Source organism: Ostrea edulis, chromosome 5, assembly GCF_947568905.1.
Source record: "Ostrea edulis chromosome 5, xbOstEdul1.1, whole genome shotgun sequence".
Taxonomy (NCBI): Eukaryota; Metazoa; Mollusca; class Bivalvia; order Ostreida; family Ostreidae; genus Ostrea; species Ostrea edulis.
Window position 1 is genome coordinate 79,522,949 of NC_079168.1, and position 20,396 is coordinate 79,543,344.

Below are 20,396 nucleotides of genomic sequence, written 5' to 3' on the forward strand. Positions count from 1 at the left end.
ATTTTAATTTTTAATGCATAAGAGGAGTGTGTCCATCTATCCAATGGCAATTCATCTTCCACCAGACACGGTGCAGAAATGTCAATATCTATCCATGCATAAGTTAAAAACTGGCTCTTTCTGAAGAATACACCTGAATAGGTACATGGGTCATGGTACAACAATAGCATTAAATTGTCAAACATATTTTTAAATAAAAAGATATATACACATGCAGAAATATTTATTAACAAAGAAATAATTTAAAATAACAAATGAAAAGTAAAACAGAACATATGTACATTGTAGACATTAATACTAACTCATCTGGCATCTGTTGTATCAGAATGTCATCGATTTCTTTGGGTGAAGAACTATATCAATATTGTACATTGCATATAATGGTCCAGTTTAATGAAGGCTTTTTATATGAACATTTTTAATCTTCATTTAAATTTTCAATACCACTCAAAAAGAGAATTTAAAAAAAATTTTTTTTTTTAAAAGATTTGATCTTGCAATATTTTTCACCACTAAAGAACAAAATTCATTTTGCTACTAAATTCAATATCTTGTACAAATGATACACCCTATTATTGCATTGTTGATAATAACAAATATTGAACTGCTGTAAATGACTTGTGTTTTGTGAGGATTTATTTCGGCAATCTTAAAGGGAAATCATTTCCGTAGGAAATTCAATTGTTTATCACTTGGTATACAAAATTATTCATGAAAATTTTAGTTCTGCATCAAGACAACCTCACAAATTTATGCCAAAACTAATTCATCATGAATAAACATTATTTACAACATGAAGAGAAGGTTTACAGCCTAGCTGTTGTCCAATCCTTTTCTGTACTGAATAAAATACATGTATTTAGAAACTAAATAAATAAACATGATTTACAATACTTGCATCATTCATTATTTTTTTGCTTGTGAGATGCTATACATGCACCTCTGATGGTGACAATTTTCACTTCCCATCTTCTTGAATCCACCATATAAAATGGCTGATCTTAAGGGAGCTCCATCCTCATCTGAATTATCAATATATGGTTGAAAGTGGAAAAACTGCGTTAAATTTCAACTTAATACACTTTAATTAATCAATAACCAAAGAAAATATGTGTTGCAAAATTTTTTAAAGAAGTCAGACGTACATGTCAACATCAGAAAATTGCACAATTTCATTAAAAAGAATAGAAATGCATACAATTTTGTTAAAATGACCAATTTTTAATGTCAATAGTTAAAAAAACTGCTACTTTTATAAATTAATTGTGGTTTTCAGTGATATCATTGCAAATACCAGCATAGAGATATTGCCCTTGAGAACATTTAATATTAAAATTTTAAATAATCTATTATAATTTATGAAAAATATAAACTTTTTCAGTATCAATAGTTTACCACATATATTATACTATTCAGTGAATAAAATTTCTTCAAAACATATATTTCTATCATGCACAAAAGTTTAATTAAATAATTTTTTTTTTTAATTTGTAAATAAAAATTTTGGAAGAACCTATGATGTCACTTGAGGATGGAGTTTCCTTAATCACTCACAGATAGTCAATTTAAAGTTTGAAGTTTATATCTTATGACATTACATTATCACTATTAACACATAGACATATAAAACAAGAAAAATATTCTGCACCACACATCCGTTATTGCACATAATTCTGGAAGTAAAGGGCTGTATGAGGTACTGTTTCTGCATGGCCCACAGTAAACTAGACTGTAATGAACATACTGTCAATTGCCTGAGAAAATTTGACCTCAGAGTACAATGCATGCACCTGTATATATATAATACAACAGATTTACAGCTCATTATTAGTCATTTTATCTAAAAACTGATTATACACATAATACGTGATACAACAAATGGATAGTCCTATATCTGCAGAGTACTACCTGTTCATTGAGGTGACTTGCCCTTTACAAGTTTACAGCCCTGGATTTCATATTAAACTACTGTTAGTGTGTCACAAACACACATACTGAATGGTATATGCCTAAATATCATAGCCATCTGCTTACATATCAACCTTAGAAAACAGAATATGGCAAATCATCAATTTCCATTCAGATAAAAAAAAATTGATACATGTCATCCATACATGTTGCAGTGTCGTAAATCACATGACAAAAATTTGTTTCCACAGTCGAACAACTTATCTGGCAGTCAAAATAAGGTAATTAGCAATTTTTAAAAATATAACACCTACACTGTATAGAAAATTGCTGATTAGAAAAATTTTGAAAACGGGTCCATAAGTTCAAATAACATTGTGAACAAAGTTTCCAGTTGTGTTCATATAATACTGGTAAGGATTTTTTATTTTTGGTAAGTATGTTCCTAAAACACCCTATATCTGTCATCTGACAGGAAGTAATAAACCAACAACAAACAGGTGCACTTATTCTTATGAAGTGATGTAGTTGGAATGTAAACAATTCTTTTGATCCGGAATTCACTACACTGGTTCTAATCCAGTTTTCGTCTCCTCTCTCGCACAAAGAAACAAATATCAATGATTTCTTAGCAATCCATACTAGTATACAAATGTATTACATGAAATAATTTCAAATAAATAGTCGCCATATCATATTACATATGTGTAGATAGAAGAGTCGATATCTTGATAGTTCCGTCCATGGAGCCTGTTAAACAAACCTTGGTGTCAATATTAGGTGACCAATCAACTGTGGTGAGAAAGGATGATGCATGACCCTGAATATTCATGACATGTGACAGTGACTTGTCCTTGATCTGATACATGCTCCCTTTAGCATTATCACAGGTCAACATGTACTCTCCATCAGAATCAAGGGAGAAAATCTGACCACGAGGCATTTCTTTTAATCCTCCTGACAAGCCGGAGAGGAATGGCAGTGAGGCAGCTCTGTGGATTGGTAGGTCATTCTGTGGAACGGGCTTGTGGAGACTCCACTGTATCAGCTGAAAGAAAGTGGATTATAAGTAAAAACAATGAAATTAATGTAGTCCACATAGTCAATATTGAAGTCTTTGCTACAATGTAGTTATTTTTTCTACATATAAAACAAAATACATGTTGATGTACAAAACCAAACCAATATGGGGTAAATGAGCATTTTTTTATGGAGTATATAAATCTCTCTTTTTCTAAATGTTCTTCATAAATATTCATATCATTATCAAAATCATATTTGTTTTATCAATCTTTGGCTAATTAATAGATTGAGTGGTTGCAGCCTACACAACAATGAAACATTTAGATTCAAATATTCAAGTAAACAAGTATGTGTGTATGAAGTGCAGCTTCACTGTAATGAAGTATCATAGCACAAGAGACATTTTTCCTTTATGAATAAAATATTCTCTTCAATTATTTTACTAACCCTTCCGTCTGTGCCAATGCTGTAACAGCTTGTCTCATCAGAACTGAACTGCAAGGTCTGCACTTCCCCTGCATGACCATCCCACTGGGAGATCACTTTGTGTTGCTGCATGTCAAAGAGTCGGATGACTCCATCCACCCCACCTGTCAGCAGTAGGTGTCCGTTATGGTTGAATGAGCAGCAGTTGATACTTACAGGGCCTGACTGTATCTCGAGGTGCTTTATCTGTTTCATGGTGCGAAGCTCCCACAGTGTCAGTTTTCCAATGCGGGCAATGGACGAGACTGGTCCTGCTTCACTTCCAGATGCTGTGCGTGCTCTGTTGACAGTGGCACAACAAACAAAGGCTCCACTTGAAGGACTAGAACTTAGACTTACAATGCGAGGGTAACTAGAATCTGAAGATGCCTCATAAAATGATTTCATCTCTTTGACATCAAACAGCCTGATATTCCCAGAGCGATTGCCCAGCAGTAACCATCGGTCCTGTTTGCTTGCCCAGTCAAGGGAAAGAAATGCTGACTTTGACATGACTGTGGCACAGGTTGTTGGCTGTGGGCTCCATGACCAGATTTTGACAATTCCATCAACATCAACACTAGCCACATACTGCCCCATAAGACTGAACCGTGCATAAGATATGGCTGAACTGTGTTCTTTGTAATTCTCCTGACTTAGGAGGAGAAATGGACCTTGATCTTCTGTCATATAATCTGACTTATCAATAATACTTGAATTCTTTGTGATATCTGGAATTTTTTTGCTATCGTTCACTGGTGTTAAATCCTCTGGAGTTTCACTAGATTTCACATTGCTTGGCTTTGTGTTTGCAGGCACTTCTCCTGAAGATAATTCTTCACCTCTCAGAGTCCCTGACATGTCCTGGTTAGGGTTTTCTAGTTTTAATGCATGCATATTCCCAGCTGCAGCAGAATCATCTACGTTTGATACACTGGATTGTCTCCCTTGTAAAGGCACTGATTTGTTTCTAGAAGCATCATTGGAAGAATTTACATGTATATGACTAGTTCTATTCTGATGACTCAATGACCGTGAAGTGGTGTCAGGATGACCTGATTTCTGGACTGCTCCTCCACAACTGAGTGATCGACTTGTGAATTCTGAGTGACCTTGGTTGGATGGTGAGCCAGAGTTGGGATATCCCTTTTGAATGGTTACAGCTTGAGATTTACCCGATTTCGTCTTACCCTGTGATTTTGATGGACTTCTATTGGTTGACAAAAAATTTGGTTTTCGGTTCAGTAATGGAGATGCTGAGAAGGGGAACTTTCTACTTGGTTTCTGCTGCTTCTGTATCTCTAAACTTTCATCTCCAAGGTCACTAAAGTCATAAAAAAGTTCTGCAGAATTTGCCCCTCTCCTAATTACTTCCTTTTCTCTTGTATTTGCAGCTCTCATTGCTGGAGCTTTGTCTGCTGAAAGCAACTGTGTTTTCAGCATTTCATTTTCTTCCTGCAAATTTTTCATTCTTTTATGTTCAATATCAAAATTCAATAAAATGGGTGCCGGCATGACATTAATGATGACACTCAGGAAGTTGAATAGTGACAAATAAAACATATCCTGCCATGTTTTAGTGAAGTGCATTGAGAAATGACTGTTCTCCTCGGGACTTTTGATAAACGGGAAACAAAACCATTCTTTAAATTCCGGTTGTTGTTGCAAATCGTTTGTCATTTTCTCAAAGAAGTCAGTCACTTTATCTGGTCTGTTATTTTGAGACGCATTAACAACGTAAAGTTTTAAAAGCCCTACTTCTAGTTTCCTCACACTCGGAATGTAACGTTTTTCCAAGCGACAAAATAGTCGGCTGTTGAGGTGGGCCCAGAACTCCCGGAGACCTGAGAGGTTGTAGCTTCCCACAAATTGCTGAAACTGTTCTAAAATCTTGTCAGCCCTTAATCCTTTATCTTTGTCAACCTTAAGTTCGTAATCGAAATTTCGGAGAGAAGCTGTACACCCTCTAAATAATAAGTAATCTTTCACCAGTTCATCTACTCTCCCGGTTGCAGCCGCCATATTTTTTTTTAAAGTGAAAGTAATATGGTAGCTAAATCGTACGTGGATGGGGTTAAGAAATATAGTGGAAAATAGAAACGTAAAACTAAATTAATCGATGAAGGATATTGCAAACTTTCGAATAATTGTCTTAAACAAAATTAAATTTTTTTCCCCTTTGAATAGAGTCGAAATATTTTTTTTTAATTCTTTCACGAAATTTATTGGTACATATTACATCAAATTAAAAATCAGGATCTACAATATTGCATGATGGGAGTTGTCAAAATTACAGACAGGTGTAATATTGGTGTTCCTGATTCAACACTTTCGGTATGTTACATGAGTATTTGCACGCATTTTTCTTATTTTAGAAGATAACGTCTCTTATTTGGACGACTAACCATTTAGCTTGCACCGGTGTCATTGCAATCGTAGTTCTCTCCAAATCTTAAAAGGTAAATCGCATTTTCCCCAGTGACACTTTGCCGATCTGTTTTGGACAGCTGTACATTTTCTCCGAGCTTCATATCACTTGGATTAAAAGTGTATGTTTTTTCTCTTTTGGTAATGTAACAGGTTATATCATAATAAAGAAAAACAGCCTGTGTCTTGGGCAGAAACAGTCCAGGTTCACCACATGATACATCCCTAAATTGGGGGAGGGGTGGGTGGGGTTGAGAGGTCTCTCTCCTCAACACCTTGCTCCCAGTTTCTTTCATTCCTCCCTATATTTTCTTTCTCTTCCTTCTCTCATCCTTTCCCCTTCCTCTCTTCTCTTGTTCTCTTCACCCTTGTCCACCTTCACATTTCCTCTCCCACCACTTTCTCTTCACTTCCTTTTTAGCTCACCTGAGCTTAAAGCTCAAGCGAGCTTTTCTGATTGTCTGTTGTCCGTCTGTCTGTAAACTTTATACATTTTTTACTTCTTCTCCAGAACCACCGGGTCATATATCACCAAACTTGGCCAAAAGCATCCTTGGGTGAAAGGCTTTCAAGTTTGTTCAAATGAAGGGCCATGCCCCCTTCAAAGGGGAGATAATCACCAAAATGCAAAAACAGGGTGGGGTCATTTGAAAATCTTCTTCTCAAAAACCACTGACCCAGAAGAGCTGAAATTTACATGAATGGTTCCTGACATAGTGCAGATTCAAGTTTGTTAAAATTATGGCCCCTAGGGGTAGGATGGGGCCACAATAGGGGATAAGATTTTACATACAAATATATAGGAAAAATTTTCTTCTCAAGAATCACTTGCCCAGAAAAGCTGAAATTTACATGAAAGCTTCCTGACATAGTGCAGATTCAAGTTTGTTCAAATCATGGACCCTGGGGGTAAAATAAGGCCACAATAGAAGTTTTACTTACAAGTATGTAGGGAAATCTTTAAAAATATTCTTAAGCACCACTGAGCCAGAAAAGCTGAGATTTACTTGAAAGCTTCCTGACATAGCGCAGATTCAAGTTTGTTAAAATCATGATCCCTGGGGCTAGGATGGGGCCACAATAGGGGATCAAAATTTTACATACTAATAAATAGAAAAAAATCTTTAAAAATCTTCTTCTCAAGAACCATTGGGTGAAAGAAGTTTACATTTGCACGAAAGCTTCCTGACGTAGTGCAGATTCAGGCTTGTATAAATCATGGTTCCCAGGGGTAAGATGGGGCCACAATAGGGGATCAAAGTTTTACATACAAATATATGAGGAAAATCAATAAAAATTCTCTTCTGAAGAATCACTGGCCATTTACATGAAAGCTTCGTGATACAGTGCAGATTCAAGTTTGTAAATATCATGCACCCCCCCCCCCCCACCCCCCCCCCCCCCCCCGAACTAGGTTTGGGCCACAATAGGAATCAAAGTTTTACATGCAAAAATATAGGGAAAATCTTTAAAAAAATTGGGCCAAGTGACTCAGGTGAGCAGTGTGGCCCATATGCCTCTTGTTTCTCTCCCTTTCCTTTCTCCTTTTCCCCTCTTCCCTTCCCTCTCTCTCCCCATTTTTCTCCCCTCCTATTGCCTATCCCTTCATCACTTCCACTCCCAAATATTTAAATAAGTTACACAGGTAGGTAAGAAGACTTTAAATAAATGAATTTTGAGTGCAGCTGTCTTGGAAGAATTGTTTCTACAAGTTTTGAAAATGTAAATACCAAGTAAAAGGCTATCAATTTTGCCATATTCAGTCTTTGCACTTAATGATTTTTACCACAAGTCCATCGGACAAGTAAGAGTGCAAAATTTGGTAGCCCATATAAAATTTTACTAACCCAAATGCTATGCAAGAATGATTCAACATGATTCGAAATTTCAAGTTTGAACATTTATATTGAATATTACAATACAAGTTGAAGATGAGAGTTCAAGCCCTCTTTCAACTTCTAATTCTGTCATTTCAGTCAGATTCTCCTGAATCCTCCAATGTTTTAATTCTTCTAGTTCATCATCACCACTCTCATCCTAAAAAAAGTAAAAACTAGGGGTGTTGACTAATAATCATACATTCTGAACATCTGATGTGGCCGCTTGTGGTTTTTTACTTTAGGGTAAAATGCTTATGCCTTTTTCTATAAGTTTTCGTGTTCACTTACAGAATCAGTCCTGAAATTATCTGAGTCTGATACGCACTCAGAATTTGCAATGTTTTCCTTTTTGCTCCAAATGCAAAATATGAGACCATTTTTGTATTTAAGCCAGGGGCAGTCCCTCTGCCAATCATGCTGATCATTTTCTTTGTCGCTTTGTTTCCTTATTTTTCATAGTGCCAACTTTCTCTTCCTCTGTAAGAACTGGTTGTTTCACTGATTTCCTACCAGGAATCACACTCTAATAGCAAAATCATAATCTCCGCCAGAAATATGTACTGGGCATGTGTATCAATAGTTTTTGATAGCCCGATCCTGATTTCACTAGCCACGGACATTGGGCTACTGCTTAATTTCGAAGACAGCATATTATTACTTTGATTTGAATAAAATTTATAAGAAAAGACCCTGTGGGGCCAGTTTCACAAAATTATCTTATGACTAATATCTGTCTTAACCCTTCAAAATTATCTTATGACTAATATCTGTCTTAACCCTTCAAAATTATCTTATGACTAATATCTGTCTTAACCCTTCAAAATTATCTTATGACTAATATCTGTCTTAACCTTTCAAAATTATCTTATGACTAATATCTGTCTTAACCCTTCAAAATTATCTTATGACTAATATCTGTCTTAACCCTTCAAAATTATCTTATGACTAATATCTGTCTTAACCCTTCAAAATTATCTTATGACTAATATCTGTCTTAACCCTTCAAAATTATCTTATGACTAATATCTGTCTTAACCCTTCGGCTTATACCTTAAATTTTATCATGATGGCTGTGACAGCTGCATTGATAAGTAAATCTTATGAATATTTACAGTTAATTTTTAAAACCATGTATCTCAGCCACTATTTGTCCTATGGGTACCAAACTTATTTATGAGAAAATGGTGAAGATTTCAATGCCAGTTACCATTTTCTCATAATATTTGTAGCTAACACTCCAGGTAAATTTAAAGGTAAACATTATTTAAAATTCCACTCATCATTCTATTCATATGAACTCTCCTTCTTTCATATTTCAGAACCAAATAAAAGTGAATGCAGCTTAGTATATAAAAAAGTCACACATTGTTAGAATGTTTTTAATTTTGTCAATTTTTAAGGACGGGTAAAACAAAATAAAGATCAGCTTTCATCTTGACGAAATTTTCCGGATGCCATATATTTGCCAGTATAGGTTTCTCTGCATAGATATTGGTCTGTTCTACAATATTACTTTAAAAAAGCATCACTAATGAACAGTAAACAAGAATCAACATAGATTTTTAATTATCCATGTGAACATTTAATGTTTCGTTTCCAGTAATAGATGCGTTCATTGGAGCGACATCACATGAGACCAACCTTCCTCATGATTGAGCTGCAAATCGCGACCATTCTCAGGCACAGTCAGACATTGGCACAAAAGTCAATACATTTCTGTTCCTCAAGTCACAGTCTTCATCAGAAAATCCCTCAAAATCATTGTTGCTGTCACTTTCGTCATTAAAAAAGTTCTTAACAGTCTCCTCGTTAACTTTGTCATTTTTCTCAAGTCATAATTTTTTAATTGTGTCTCTGTAGCTTTCATTTTAACCTTATAAAAACTTTAGAAACCTTCCGAAAATATCGTTTGACTAATCAAATACAACCTAGTCTCTTACATAGCTCTTGTTGTTTTATTCAAAGAGAGGCCTTGGGGAAAACCAGAAATCATTTGGTCGCATGTAGCAGAGGTGTACCTCAACATTCAGCACAACAATAGTTGCACTTTGCAGTCTAAGGGTTAAAACCAAAAATTCTTATAAAATCATATCATAGCTGTTTCACAACGCTGTTATATCTTAAGAGTGTTAGAATCTTAAGACATCCAGATAGGGTTGGGTATGATATGGAAAAGTATGATATGTATTGCGATACAGAGAAACAATATGTGATATGCATTAACGATACAATATAATTACATTTACACTTAATTTTGAGTATTATAGCTTCACCTTCTCCTTTTCTTTCATTTGCATATTACATTGTTAGCTTGAATTAATTTATCAGAAAAGACATGTGTGCATGTCTTTGTTATATGCCTTTCTCAATATTGTTAACATTTTTTCCTTAATGAAAACAGGGCATCCACTTGCCCTGACTTTAGACAAGCCCTAGATGCTGATATAGTACTGAAAACCCGATTTCAGTCCCAAGTCTGAGGCAGCAGAGGAAAGAAAACTTATTAAGGATGGTTATTCTCAAATGCATTATAAATTCAATTATTTGTTCATATATTTCTTCAAACGAGAATCGCTGTCTTCAGATCGCATCTGACTTTGATCACTCCAGATATCATTCATTGATATCAAAAGATTTTATGCCATCTCTTTGACAGTTAGTTTAATGGTGTCATCGCAAATGTATTCTTTGCTATAGACATATTGATATTTAAGAAGAATTTTCCAGTTTGAGGCATGGCTGTTGGGAGTTAAAACAATATTTTTAGTTGCCGAGTTTTCCATATTCATGTATTTCAGTAGAACACTCAAAGTGCTGGGGACAACCGATCTTGATTTGTTATCAACATAATTTGTTATATGCAATAAGTTCATAATGTGATTTGAAACTAAGGGAATGAAAATCACTCCGCTATAAGTATGAATTCATTATAAGCATGTCCACTGTAACTGTGTTTTACTGTACATTATTGGAGTAATGTTTGATTTATTTTGATTTTGTTGACATTGCAGTAATTTTACAACAGACAAACAATGAGGATCTCTTGATACTTAACCTACAGTCATGTCTGGTGTGATACCTATGGTGTCAGCATCCCCCCCGCCCTTCGAAGAGGAGGGGGGTGATGACTGGGATGAAGACTTTGGGAACTTCATGGGAGCTGGCCATAGTGTATCAGATTACAGCACATCTGAAAACTGGGCAGCTTTCCCAGAATCAGAATCATATTCTAATGACAAGCCTACTAGTCAGTCAATTTTGTCTCAAGAAAATAAAATCTTGCAAGAAAATGTATCATCAGCGGCAATGGAACTTAAACTGGATGCAAAGGGTAGTAATCTGATAAGTAGTAGTGACTCTGGGTTAGATTTGGAAGTCATTAATGTTTCCGAAAGTGTGTCTCCCGACAGGCAGGGCACGGAACCTCACATTGACTCTGGACTTAGTAGTTCGGCAGTTTCACCATGTGATCCCAGTAAAACATCACAAGCATGTAGTGGTACAGAGTTACAATCTTCATCAACATCAACAGCCTGTGATTCTCCCGAAGACCTGAATGGATTTTCAAATGCTAACAGTAATATTGAAAAAGCTGAAGATTCAGAAGTTGAATATTGTGATAGTACATCTGAAAACCCAGAGAAAAATATTGATTCAGATGAAAGCCATCAGAGTGTGGTGTCTTCTGAAACTGATTATAAAGTTGATTCAGTAAAAACGTATGATTCTGTAACTAAAGTCCCAGAACAGGACTCTAGTAGTGGTGAATGTGAAGACAATGTTCAAGAAGACTCGTCAACCATAGATCTCAAAACTGATGATAGCGGTAGAACAATTCATGTCGATGATAATGATGACTGGGGAGACTTTGAGGAGGATGTTATGAATTCATCGACTACTTATGAAAATTCAGGCATTGATGATCAAAGTAATGAAAAATCTCCATCCAGTCCAGAAGTTAACACAGAAGAAGTGTCCAGTGAGGAGAGTGAAGATTCTGCATCAAGTCCAGCAAGGGAGACAGGAGTTCCAGCAAGGGAGACAGGAGTTCTAGACCTAGATAAATCTGTGGAGGAGAAACCTGAAGAAAATAAAAAATCAGAACATGAAACAGATAGTGTTAAAGATGGAGATGATACGTCAGTTGATGCAATGAGTGATTCGTGTGAGTCTTTGTATAAAGATGGGACTGTTGTTGCTGAAGATACAGAAACTAATGATGACATTGGTAACTTCAACTCTATGGCTCCGAGAACCGAGGAAACAGATGATATTGAATTGTCAAAGGGGGGAGACAAGGATCCAAATAATTTTTCACATCATTGTCAAATAGAGAACAAAAGTGATAATGAAACAGGAAGTATGAACAAGGATATCACTACTGATGACCAGAGGGAGAGTGATAATGAAACAGGAAGTGTGAGCAAGGATATCACTACTGATGACCAGAGGGAGAGTGATAATGAAACAGGAAGTGTGAGCAAGGATATCACTACTGATGACCAGAGGGAGAGTGATAATGAAACAGGAAGTATGAACAAGGATATCACTACTGATGACCAGAGGGAGAGTGATAATGAAACAGGAAGTATGAACAAGGATATCACTACTGATGACCAGAGGGAGAGTGATAATGAAACAGGAAGTATGAACAAGGATATCACTACTGATGACCAGAGGGAGAGTGATAATGAAACAGGAAGTATGAACAAGGATATCACTACTGATGACCAGAGGGAGAGTGATAATGAAACAGGAAGTATGAACAAGGATATCACTACTGATGACCAGAGGGAGAGTGAGGACATTCAGACTGAAACAAACAATGTTGGACAAGAAGACGATGATTTTGATGATTTTGCAGATTTTGACTCTGTTCCAGTAAATGATGTAGAGGTAAATAAAGATGGTCACTTTCCAGCCTTCTCAGAAGACAATGCTGCAGGCAGTGGTGGAAACTGGGCCTCATTTCAGGACACCAGTAATGATGCAGTGGCTGGAGGTGATGACTGGGCAATTCCTCAGGAGCAGCGGGCAGACAGCCAGGGAGGAGAGCAGTGGACAGACAGCCAGGGAGGAGAGCAGTGGACAGACAGCCAGGGAGGAGAGCAGTGGATGGATGGAGAAGGTGAATGGCAGAAGGGGGGTGAAGCAGATTTTGGAGACTTTGAAGACTTTGACGAGAAGCCAATTGTGTCAGCACAGAATGAAAAGGTTCGCATTTTCGTTAGTACATATATATAAGCAATTGGTTTACATCCTTATTTAATGTAACATGGATGAAAGAGTTGAATGTGTTTACTGTGTACAGCTTTTAATTCTCTCATGGTTATTCTCATAGTTTCTTATTTAATTCCATGTTAGACAGTTTTTAGCTCACCTGAGCCGAAGGCTCAAGTGAGCTTTTCTGATCGAAATTTGTCCGTTGTCTGTTGTTGTAAATTTTTCACATTTTCATCTTCTTCTCCAGAACCACTGTGTCAATTTCAACTAAACTTTGCACAATGCATCCTTGGGTGAAAGGCTTTCAAGTTTGTTCAAATGAAGGGCCATGCCCCCTTCAAAGGTGTGATAATCACAAAAATGCAAAATTAGGGTAGGGTCATTTAAAAATATTCTTCTTAAGAACCAGTGGGCCAGAGGAGCTGACATTTACATGAAAGGTTCCTGACATAGTGCAGATTCAAGTTTGTTCAAATTATGACATGGGGGGGGGGGGGGGGGGGGGGGGGTTGGGGGTTAGGATGGGGCCACAATAGGGGATCAAAGTTTTACATAGAAATTTATAGGGGAAATCTTTGAAAATCTTCTTCTGAAGAACCACTGAGCCAGAAGAGCTAACATTTACATGAAAGCTTCCTGACAAAATGCAGATTCAAGTTTGTTCAACTCATGACCTCCGGGGGGTGGTTGTGGCCACAATAGGGGATCAAATTTTTACATACAAATAAATAGGGAAAATCTTTAAAAATCTTTTTCTCAAGAACCTTTGGGCCAAAGAAGTTGACATTTGAAGCTTTAGGCATTAATGAAAGCTTTCTTACATAGTGCAGATTCAAGGGTTGGGCCACAATAGGGACTAGAGGTTGTACATGCAAATATATATGGAAAGTCTTCAGATATGGGCAAAGTGACTTAGGAGAGCGATGTAGCCCATGGGCCTCTTGTTAGTTAACCTGGCCTTTTCTGATCTGTTTTCCGCCATCTATCCATCTCTCTATAAACTTGACATATTTTTGACTCGTGTGTCTGTGTGTGTGTGTCTGTACATTATAAGTTAACAATGACTGATTATGATTAGATGGATGAGCTTTCAAACAAAACTGTGACTACCTGTTTCCATGGTGATGTGAGAGATACAGACTCCGTGGCTGAAGTTTCAGCATTAGACAACTACATCCAGACTCAAGAATCCACAGCATCTCAAAAGTAAGTCTACCAGTTTAAATTATTAAAATCTAAAGCATCTCAAAAGTAAGTCTACCAGTGTAAATTATTAAGATCTAAAGCATTTCAAAAGTATAAAGTCTACCAGTGTAAATTATTATACCCCCCGAACAAAGTTCAGGGGGGTGTATAGGAATCACTCTGTCTGTCCGTCTGTCTGTCTGCAGAATCGCGTCCGGGCCATAACTTCTTTGTTCTTTGACTTAGGCATACCATATTTGGCACACAGGTGGATCACCATGAGATGATGTGTTGAGTACCTTCATGACCTCTATATGACCTTGACCTCAAGGTCAAAATTAAAGGTTTTTTTACAATGGATTCGTGTCCGGGTCATAACTTCTTTGTTCTTTGACATAGGCATACCGTATTTGACACATGAGTGTATCACCATGAGACGATGTGTCATGTACCTTCATGACCTCCATATGACCTTGACCTCAAGGTCAAAATTAAAGGTTTTTACAATGGATTCGTGTCAGGGCCATGACTTCTTTGTTCTTTGACATAGGCATACCATATTTGACACATGAGTGCATCACCATGAGACGATGTGTCTACACGTGTGTCGGGTACCTTCATGATCTCTATATGACCTTGAACTTTGACCTCAAGGTCAAAATTGATTATAGGGTTTTGACAGTCATACCATAAGACATGGGTGTATCACCATGAGACTGTGTCAGTACATTCATGACCTTTTTATGACCTTGACCTTTGATCTCAAGGTCAAAATTATAGGTTTATGCCATGGATTTGTGTTCGGACTATATCTTCCATTTTCTTCTACAAAGGCATACCATATTTTTACACTCAGGAAAGAGGTAATTTATACCTATTAACAACACCCTTTGAGAGATTGGGGTAGGGGGGGGGGTATTGGTATTTTTAGTGAGCATTGCTCACAGTACCTCTTGTTAAAATCTAAAGCAATCTCAAAAGTAAGTCTACCAGTGTAAATTATTAAGATCTAAAGCATCTCAAAAGGAAGTCTACCAGTGTAAATTATTAAGATCTAAAGCATCTCAAAAGTATAAAGTCTACCAGTGTAAATTATTAAAATCTACAGCATCTCAAAAGTAAGTCTACCAGTGTAAATTATTAAAGCCCACAGCATCTCAAAAGTAAGTCTACCAGTGTAAATAATTAAAACCCACAAAATCTCAAGGGTAAATCTACAAGTGTATACTATCAAAATCAACAATATCTCATTAAAAAAGTGTACCAGTGTATACATTTTTCTCTGGGTTTAAAGTGAATTGCCTCACCCGATCTTGGTACATGCATCTTAAAGATGGAACATTGGTCAATGGTCAAAAATTCAGAATCATGACAATTGAAAGTTGAAATTGCAACATCAAAATGGCATCAATATCATAGCTTTCCAATCAAAGTTAATACATGTAGGTATGAATATCAATTTAATGGAATAGATAAAAAAAAATGTTGTCAAAAAGTATATGTTTCAAAATAGACAGAGGATATGAACATGATGAAAGTAATATTAATTTATCATTTAAATTATTTCTTCATTGCTTTATCATATTTTTAATAGTGAAAAACAATAATCTCTCAAAAATGACAAGGCGGGTATAAAACACTAAATACAATAAATCGTTCAACAAACCTTTAGGCCTCATTTGATCTCTACAATCTAAATGTGATCATGTAGAGAACGAAATCAGTCTGAACACTAAAATATGTACAGATACAGAACAGGCCCCACCCTTTTACTGCCTTTACCCCCCCCCCCCCCCCCTCCTCCCATTCAGAAATATCTGAATTCACCGTGGATAAGGGAAAGGGGTACTAGTGGGCGTGTATCACACAAAGTATACAGTTAGGTCACATGAATATCGAATATCTACTGTTGATGGAATTCTGGTAGAAGATCTTGTTGTTTCCAGCCATCTTGTTTAAGAGACAGTCACTGTATGCGATACTCTCCCTTTCAAAAGACTCTCTCTGTGTGTGTGTGTGTGTGTACATGTATTCTTTTTTAATTTGAACATTCGGATTCCAAGAAAATCTTTTGCATCCAGTTCTATCATTTTTAGTCCTTGTGATGAAATATCAATTAATGTATCAAACCTCAGCTGGTAGTCATTTGAATCAAACCCTCCCTAATCTAAACAGCCTTTTAAAAAATTGATGAAAATTGCACGATAGTTTAAACGTATTATGATAAAATATGAATATTATATATATTTTATTATAATAAAATTGATGGCCATATTAACAAAAATCAGTCCTTTTTTTTCAAAACATTTTTGACCAGCTACCCCCTTTTGGTGTCTCTCCTCTAAATATAACCTACTGTTTTATGAAATTTCCTACACATCAAAACAATGCTATCTATGCCCCTGCAAGTCATCTCATGAGTAAGACTACCAAATGAATGTAGATATTGTTAAAATCCACAGCATCTCAAGAGTACACAAGTCAACCAGTGTATATATATATATAATTTTTCCTATATCTAGTTATTGATTAAAATTCACATACATGTACCTGTGATGTCAAATAAAACAAATACTTATATGATCATGCTTATAGCCTGTACAGCACTAGGTGAGATCCCTGTGGCAGTGACAACTCTGAATATTAACCTTGTAACACTGATGCATGCCTTTCAATGCATTTTAGACAAGTCAGAATAGAAAAACATATTTTCATTTATTTTTTTAAAAGACTACAAATGATTCTACACATTTTTTTTTTTACATTCTGCATTTTTATAAAACAATGATTGATCAAACATGAAAATTAGTTGTTATTCAATGTGGCAAACGTCAATAATTTGTGATTTGCTGGTGGAAAGCTGACATCAGTAAACATAGTATTTAAAATCTACAGTTCTTCTGACTGACACCTGTACACATAATACTATAGGCATTTCATTTGAAGGTAATGATCGCATTATCAAAGTTGTTTAAATTCTGCATGTTTAAAATCTTGTTAATTAACTTATATTGCATTTTTATAGTAACTATAGTTACATAAAAAACCCATCTTTTCCCCTTTGTTACAGGTCCAGAATAGGTCTGAATTTTATGATAAACATATGATTGGAGATGCTCAGTTCCCTCAGAGTGTAGGTTGTGTGGTTATATAGAGGAGACTTTTGAAAACAGGTCAAATTTTGACAGTTTCCCCATCTGGGGTGCAGGGGTCCTGAAATTTACAATTTATCTCCTTCTTGTCCCAAAGGTGCTTCATACCAAATTTGAAAAGAATTGGAATGATAGTAAAAATGTTTAATCACAACAGATGATGCACGTCATATGACAGTTGCAGACCAATTGCAATAGATCACCCGCTGAGTTTAAAGCAATATCTATTATCTATATCTATTAGTGTTAATAAGAAAAGTACATTTGTCATCTAAGGGTACATTGAACATGATATTGATGGCTATTACCAGCTCATTACTTTAGGATATATAATTAGGTGCCAACCAAGTTAAATTCCATGTATTACGTCAACCACTTGTGGAGGTTTTATGAAAGTAGGTCAAATAGGGCCCATGTCTCTGCTTGCCCAACCATCGATCCCTAAAATATTCCCCGACCCTAGACAATTTTAGCATCCTTTTCTAGAGATCATCATGGAAATATTTTTTTGGAGTTGACACTTGAAATTACTTTGTAGGTATCAAAGCATATATAAAAGTTACTGTCATGAAGTCTGGTACTGAAATTACCAATACTCATGAGAAGTTCTGAATTACTAGGATTACTCAAATAAACACAACGAAGTCCAGTTTCAATAAACAAAACATTTAATTACAAGAAAAAAAATATACAATAGACATATAGAAGGGGAAAAAAAGAAATCCTGTTGAAAAATAATAAACCTAGTTTTGGAACCGGTTTTGAATAACTTTCAAATTTATACTCAGTATACTTTTCTTAAATACAGTCACTTAATTTGATTATCAATTCAAAAGTGTTCAAATATCTGCTCCCGGATATTAAAATGCCAGCACCGTCATTTCCAACTCCAACAGCTAGGCCACTATATATTGCGCCACGTTGATATTGACTGATGAACTGGTCCAGGTCCCCGTACTTAGTCTCATCGCGTCAGTAGTGTATTAAACAAACCCTCATCCTCTATGATAATTGACATAAGAGTGAGAAAATAACAACCTACATGAAACTTTCAACATAACAAAATAGCGAAAGTTCACATAACAAACACATGTTACTAAATATGAAGAAAAATTCCGGGTACTTGTATATTGTTATAATAAACACAATTTAAGAAACAAAATACATAAAATTAAATATAAATACCTTGAAATTGGTCTTTTAAAAAATATAAAACAAACTGGGGAGAATTCCATCTGCCCAACTTCAGAAACACCGAGCTAATGCGTCCACTCACTCTGTCTGCACGGACTGAATTGGTATTTAAATCAATACCTGGACATGTCAGCAGAGCAAGTGGACAAACAGGTTTTGTCAGCAAATAAAAAAGGTGGGAAATATGAAACATAACAGCTACTATCAAGTACTTTACAGTTACATAATAGTGAAAAATAAATTACAGTGTATTAAGATCTGTTATTGATTTCATCAGTATAATGCTATAGTGCCAACTTTGATTTTCCAAATTGAGTTTTCCTTTCCAAATTGTAATAAATGTAGAGAATATTTTATACATAGTGTAGATTAAATAATGAACATTTATAAGTTTCAGTATAAGTTTGATATGAATTGATTACTTTGGAAATGATGAACTTCAAAGTTGCAGTGTTTAATTTACCTGTTCATCATATTACATGTAGGTTTCTACCTTTCCTCTACTTAATTGGGTGTCAATTTGAAAACTTAATTATTTCAATTCAAACAACCATTTTTGACAAGATGGATGTCGTGTACATTGAAATCCGTTTGACTTGAACTCGAAATCTTTCTGAAAATAGAACCTCCATCTTCTTTCCTTTCATATTTCATGGGGCTTGCAATATCCAAAAACCATGATAAATATATGTTCAATTATAATTTTAATTTTGATGTTGTAATTTTGTTAGATATCCTTAAGTTTCTAGGGTTATGACTTTCTTTCAACTTGAATCTGGAATTTTTTTTACACCATCCAAATTTTCTTGCATTATCAGTTATTTTAAAAGTTTGCTAGATAAATCTGGTACTCATAAAGTCTCACCTATTTATAGATGTGTTGACAGCAAGTCCTCTGAGCTGTGGAGCTCACTTACAAAGCAAGCGCCAGAGACACCACTTAAGTGGTCCCAAACCAGGAGCCACAATCAGCTGTACTCCAGCCTTAGAATCGACACCCGCAATATTGTAAGCTATGAAAAAGATATTCTCAGATTTCATTATGCACTCCTCCTGTTTAGGGGAGACATGTTGTTGTGTTATTGTAGGATAAGTGCACTGAACTTGGCATCTTTCATTATTTTCAGACTCTTTCTACAATGCCTAAATTTCAAAAACACTTGAAAGTTTAAAGTAAACTATGAAGTGTATGTGTTAAATGTTGGCATACATATGTAGATACCTCGACGTATTTGATTGGAAAGAATTGATAAAGTTTACTTCATTGTTTTAAATCTGGAATTTTGCAGTTGGAAAATGGAGGTGAATCTGTAAATTTTTTCTGTTTGATAATTATTTTTGAGTTATCAAAGTTAAAAATTTTGAAAGTTGGCAAAGAATACTTAGTAAAAAAGTTCTTTTGGTTATCTCTTTTTTCTTTGTTGTATGTATTTAATGGCTGATTCGGATCAGTAAATGAACATGCAGATACTAGATGGTAGATTTTTAGCATTCACAATTTCACCAGCGGCTAGATATCTGCAGTGAAACATAATATTCAGCAAGTTATAATCAGTTCATTTACTTACAGTGTACTATGGAGAAAACTTGATATTTTCACAGTATTTAAAGAAATTAAAAACTAAAAGCACACATTTGACTGTTATTCTATAATATTATTTTACTTTCTAGCATACAATGACCTTTCTTTGAGAAACATCAGACAGCTATGTGCTCACTATGTTGAAATGCATTGCAAATGTTAACTTTGGTGACCCATGCCTCAAACTTTGGCTTAGATCTTTTTAAAATCAAACTTATAATTTATATACTTACTTAAAGTCACAGTTGAGATACAGGGAAATCACTTGAATGATAGAAAAAGGATCATTTCAAAATTTTGTTTTCTTTCTGGAGGTTCACGGAACCAGAGTTTCTCTTAATTAGGGGGGGGGGGGGG

At 35.5% G+C, this 20,396-nt stretch overlaps 2 protein-coding genes across 4 annotated transcripts in view; one reads left to right on the forward strand and one right to left on the reverse strand.

The window, feature by feature from the left end:
* The window catches only part of LOC125649746 (aftiphilin-like), a 47,652-nt gene that overhangs the window by 17,353 nt on the left and 9,903 nt on the right, over window positions 1–20,396 (forward strand). Inside the window, exons 1-4 of one of the 3 annotated variants that reach the window (XM_048877469.2) lie at window positions 5,613–5,730; window positions 10,715–12,917; window positions 14,005–14,132; window positions 19,333–19,465. In XM_048877469.2, the coding sequence (XP_048733426.2) occupies window positions 10,767–12,917; window positions 14,005–14,132; window positions 19,333–19,465 (2,412 nt within the window). In that variant the 5' untranslated portion in view covers window positions 5,613–5,730; window positions 10,715–10,766. Of the gene's footprint in view, window positions 1–5,612; window positions 5,731–10,714; window positions 12,918–14,004; window positions 14,133–19,332; window positions 19,466–20,396 lie in introns of those variants that run through there. The other 2 variants (XM_048877466.2, XM_048877468.2) reach the window with 2 other exon arrangements.
* On the reverse strand, window positions 209–5,438 carry LOC125649747 (WD repeat-containing protein 91-like). Its single transcript, XM_048877470.2, has 2 exons — window positions 3,379–5,438; window positions 209–2,956 (listed from the first exon to the last, which is right to left on the reverse strand). Exons 1-2 carry the CDS (start codon window positions 5,416–5,418, stop codon window positions 2,606–2,608), a joined length of 2,391 nt encoding a protein of 796 aa, XP_048733427.2. The 5' UTR covers window positions 5,419–5,438; the 3' UTR covers window positions 209–2,605.

Coding starts and splice junctions, on each gene's coding strand:
- LOC125649747 (XM_048877470.2), bottom strand. CDS start 5,418: ATGGCGGCTGCAACCGGGAGAGTAGATGAACTGGTGAAAGATTACTTA. Junction 2,957..3,378: donor GCATTGGCACAGACGGAAGG/GTTAGTAAAATA, acceptor ACTTTCTTTCAG/CTGATACAGTGGAGTCTCCA.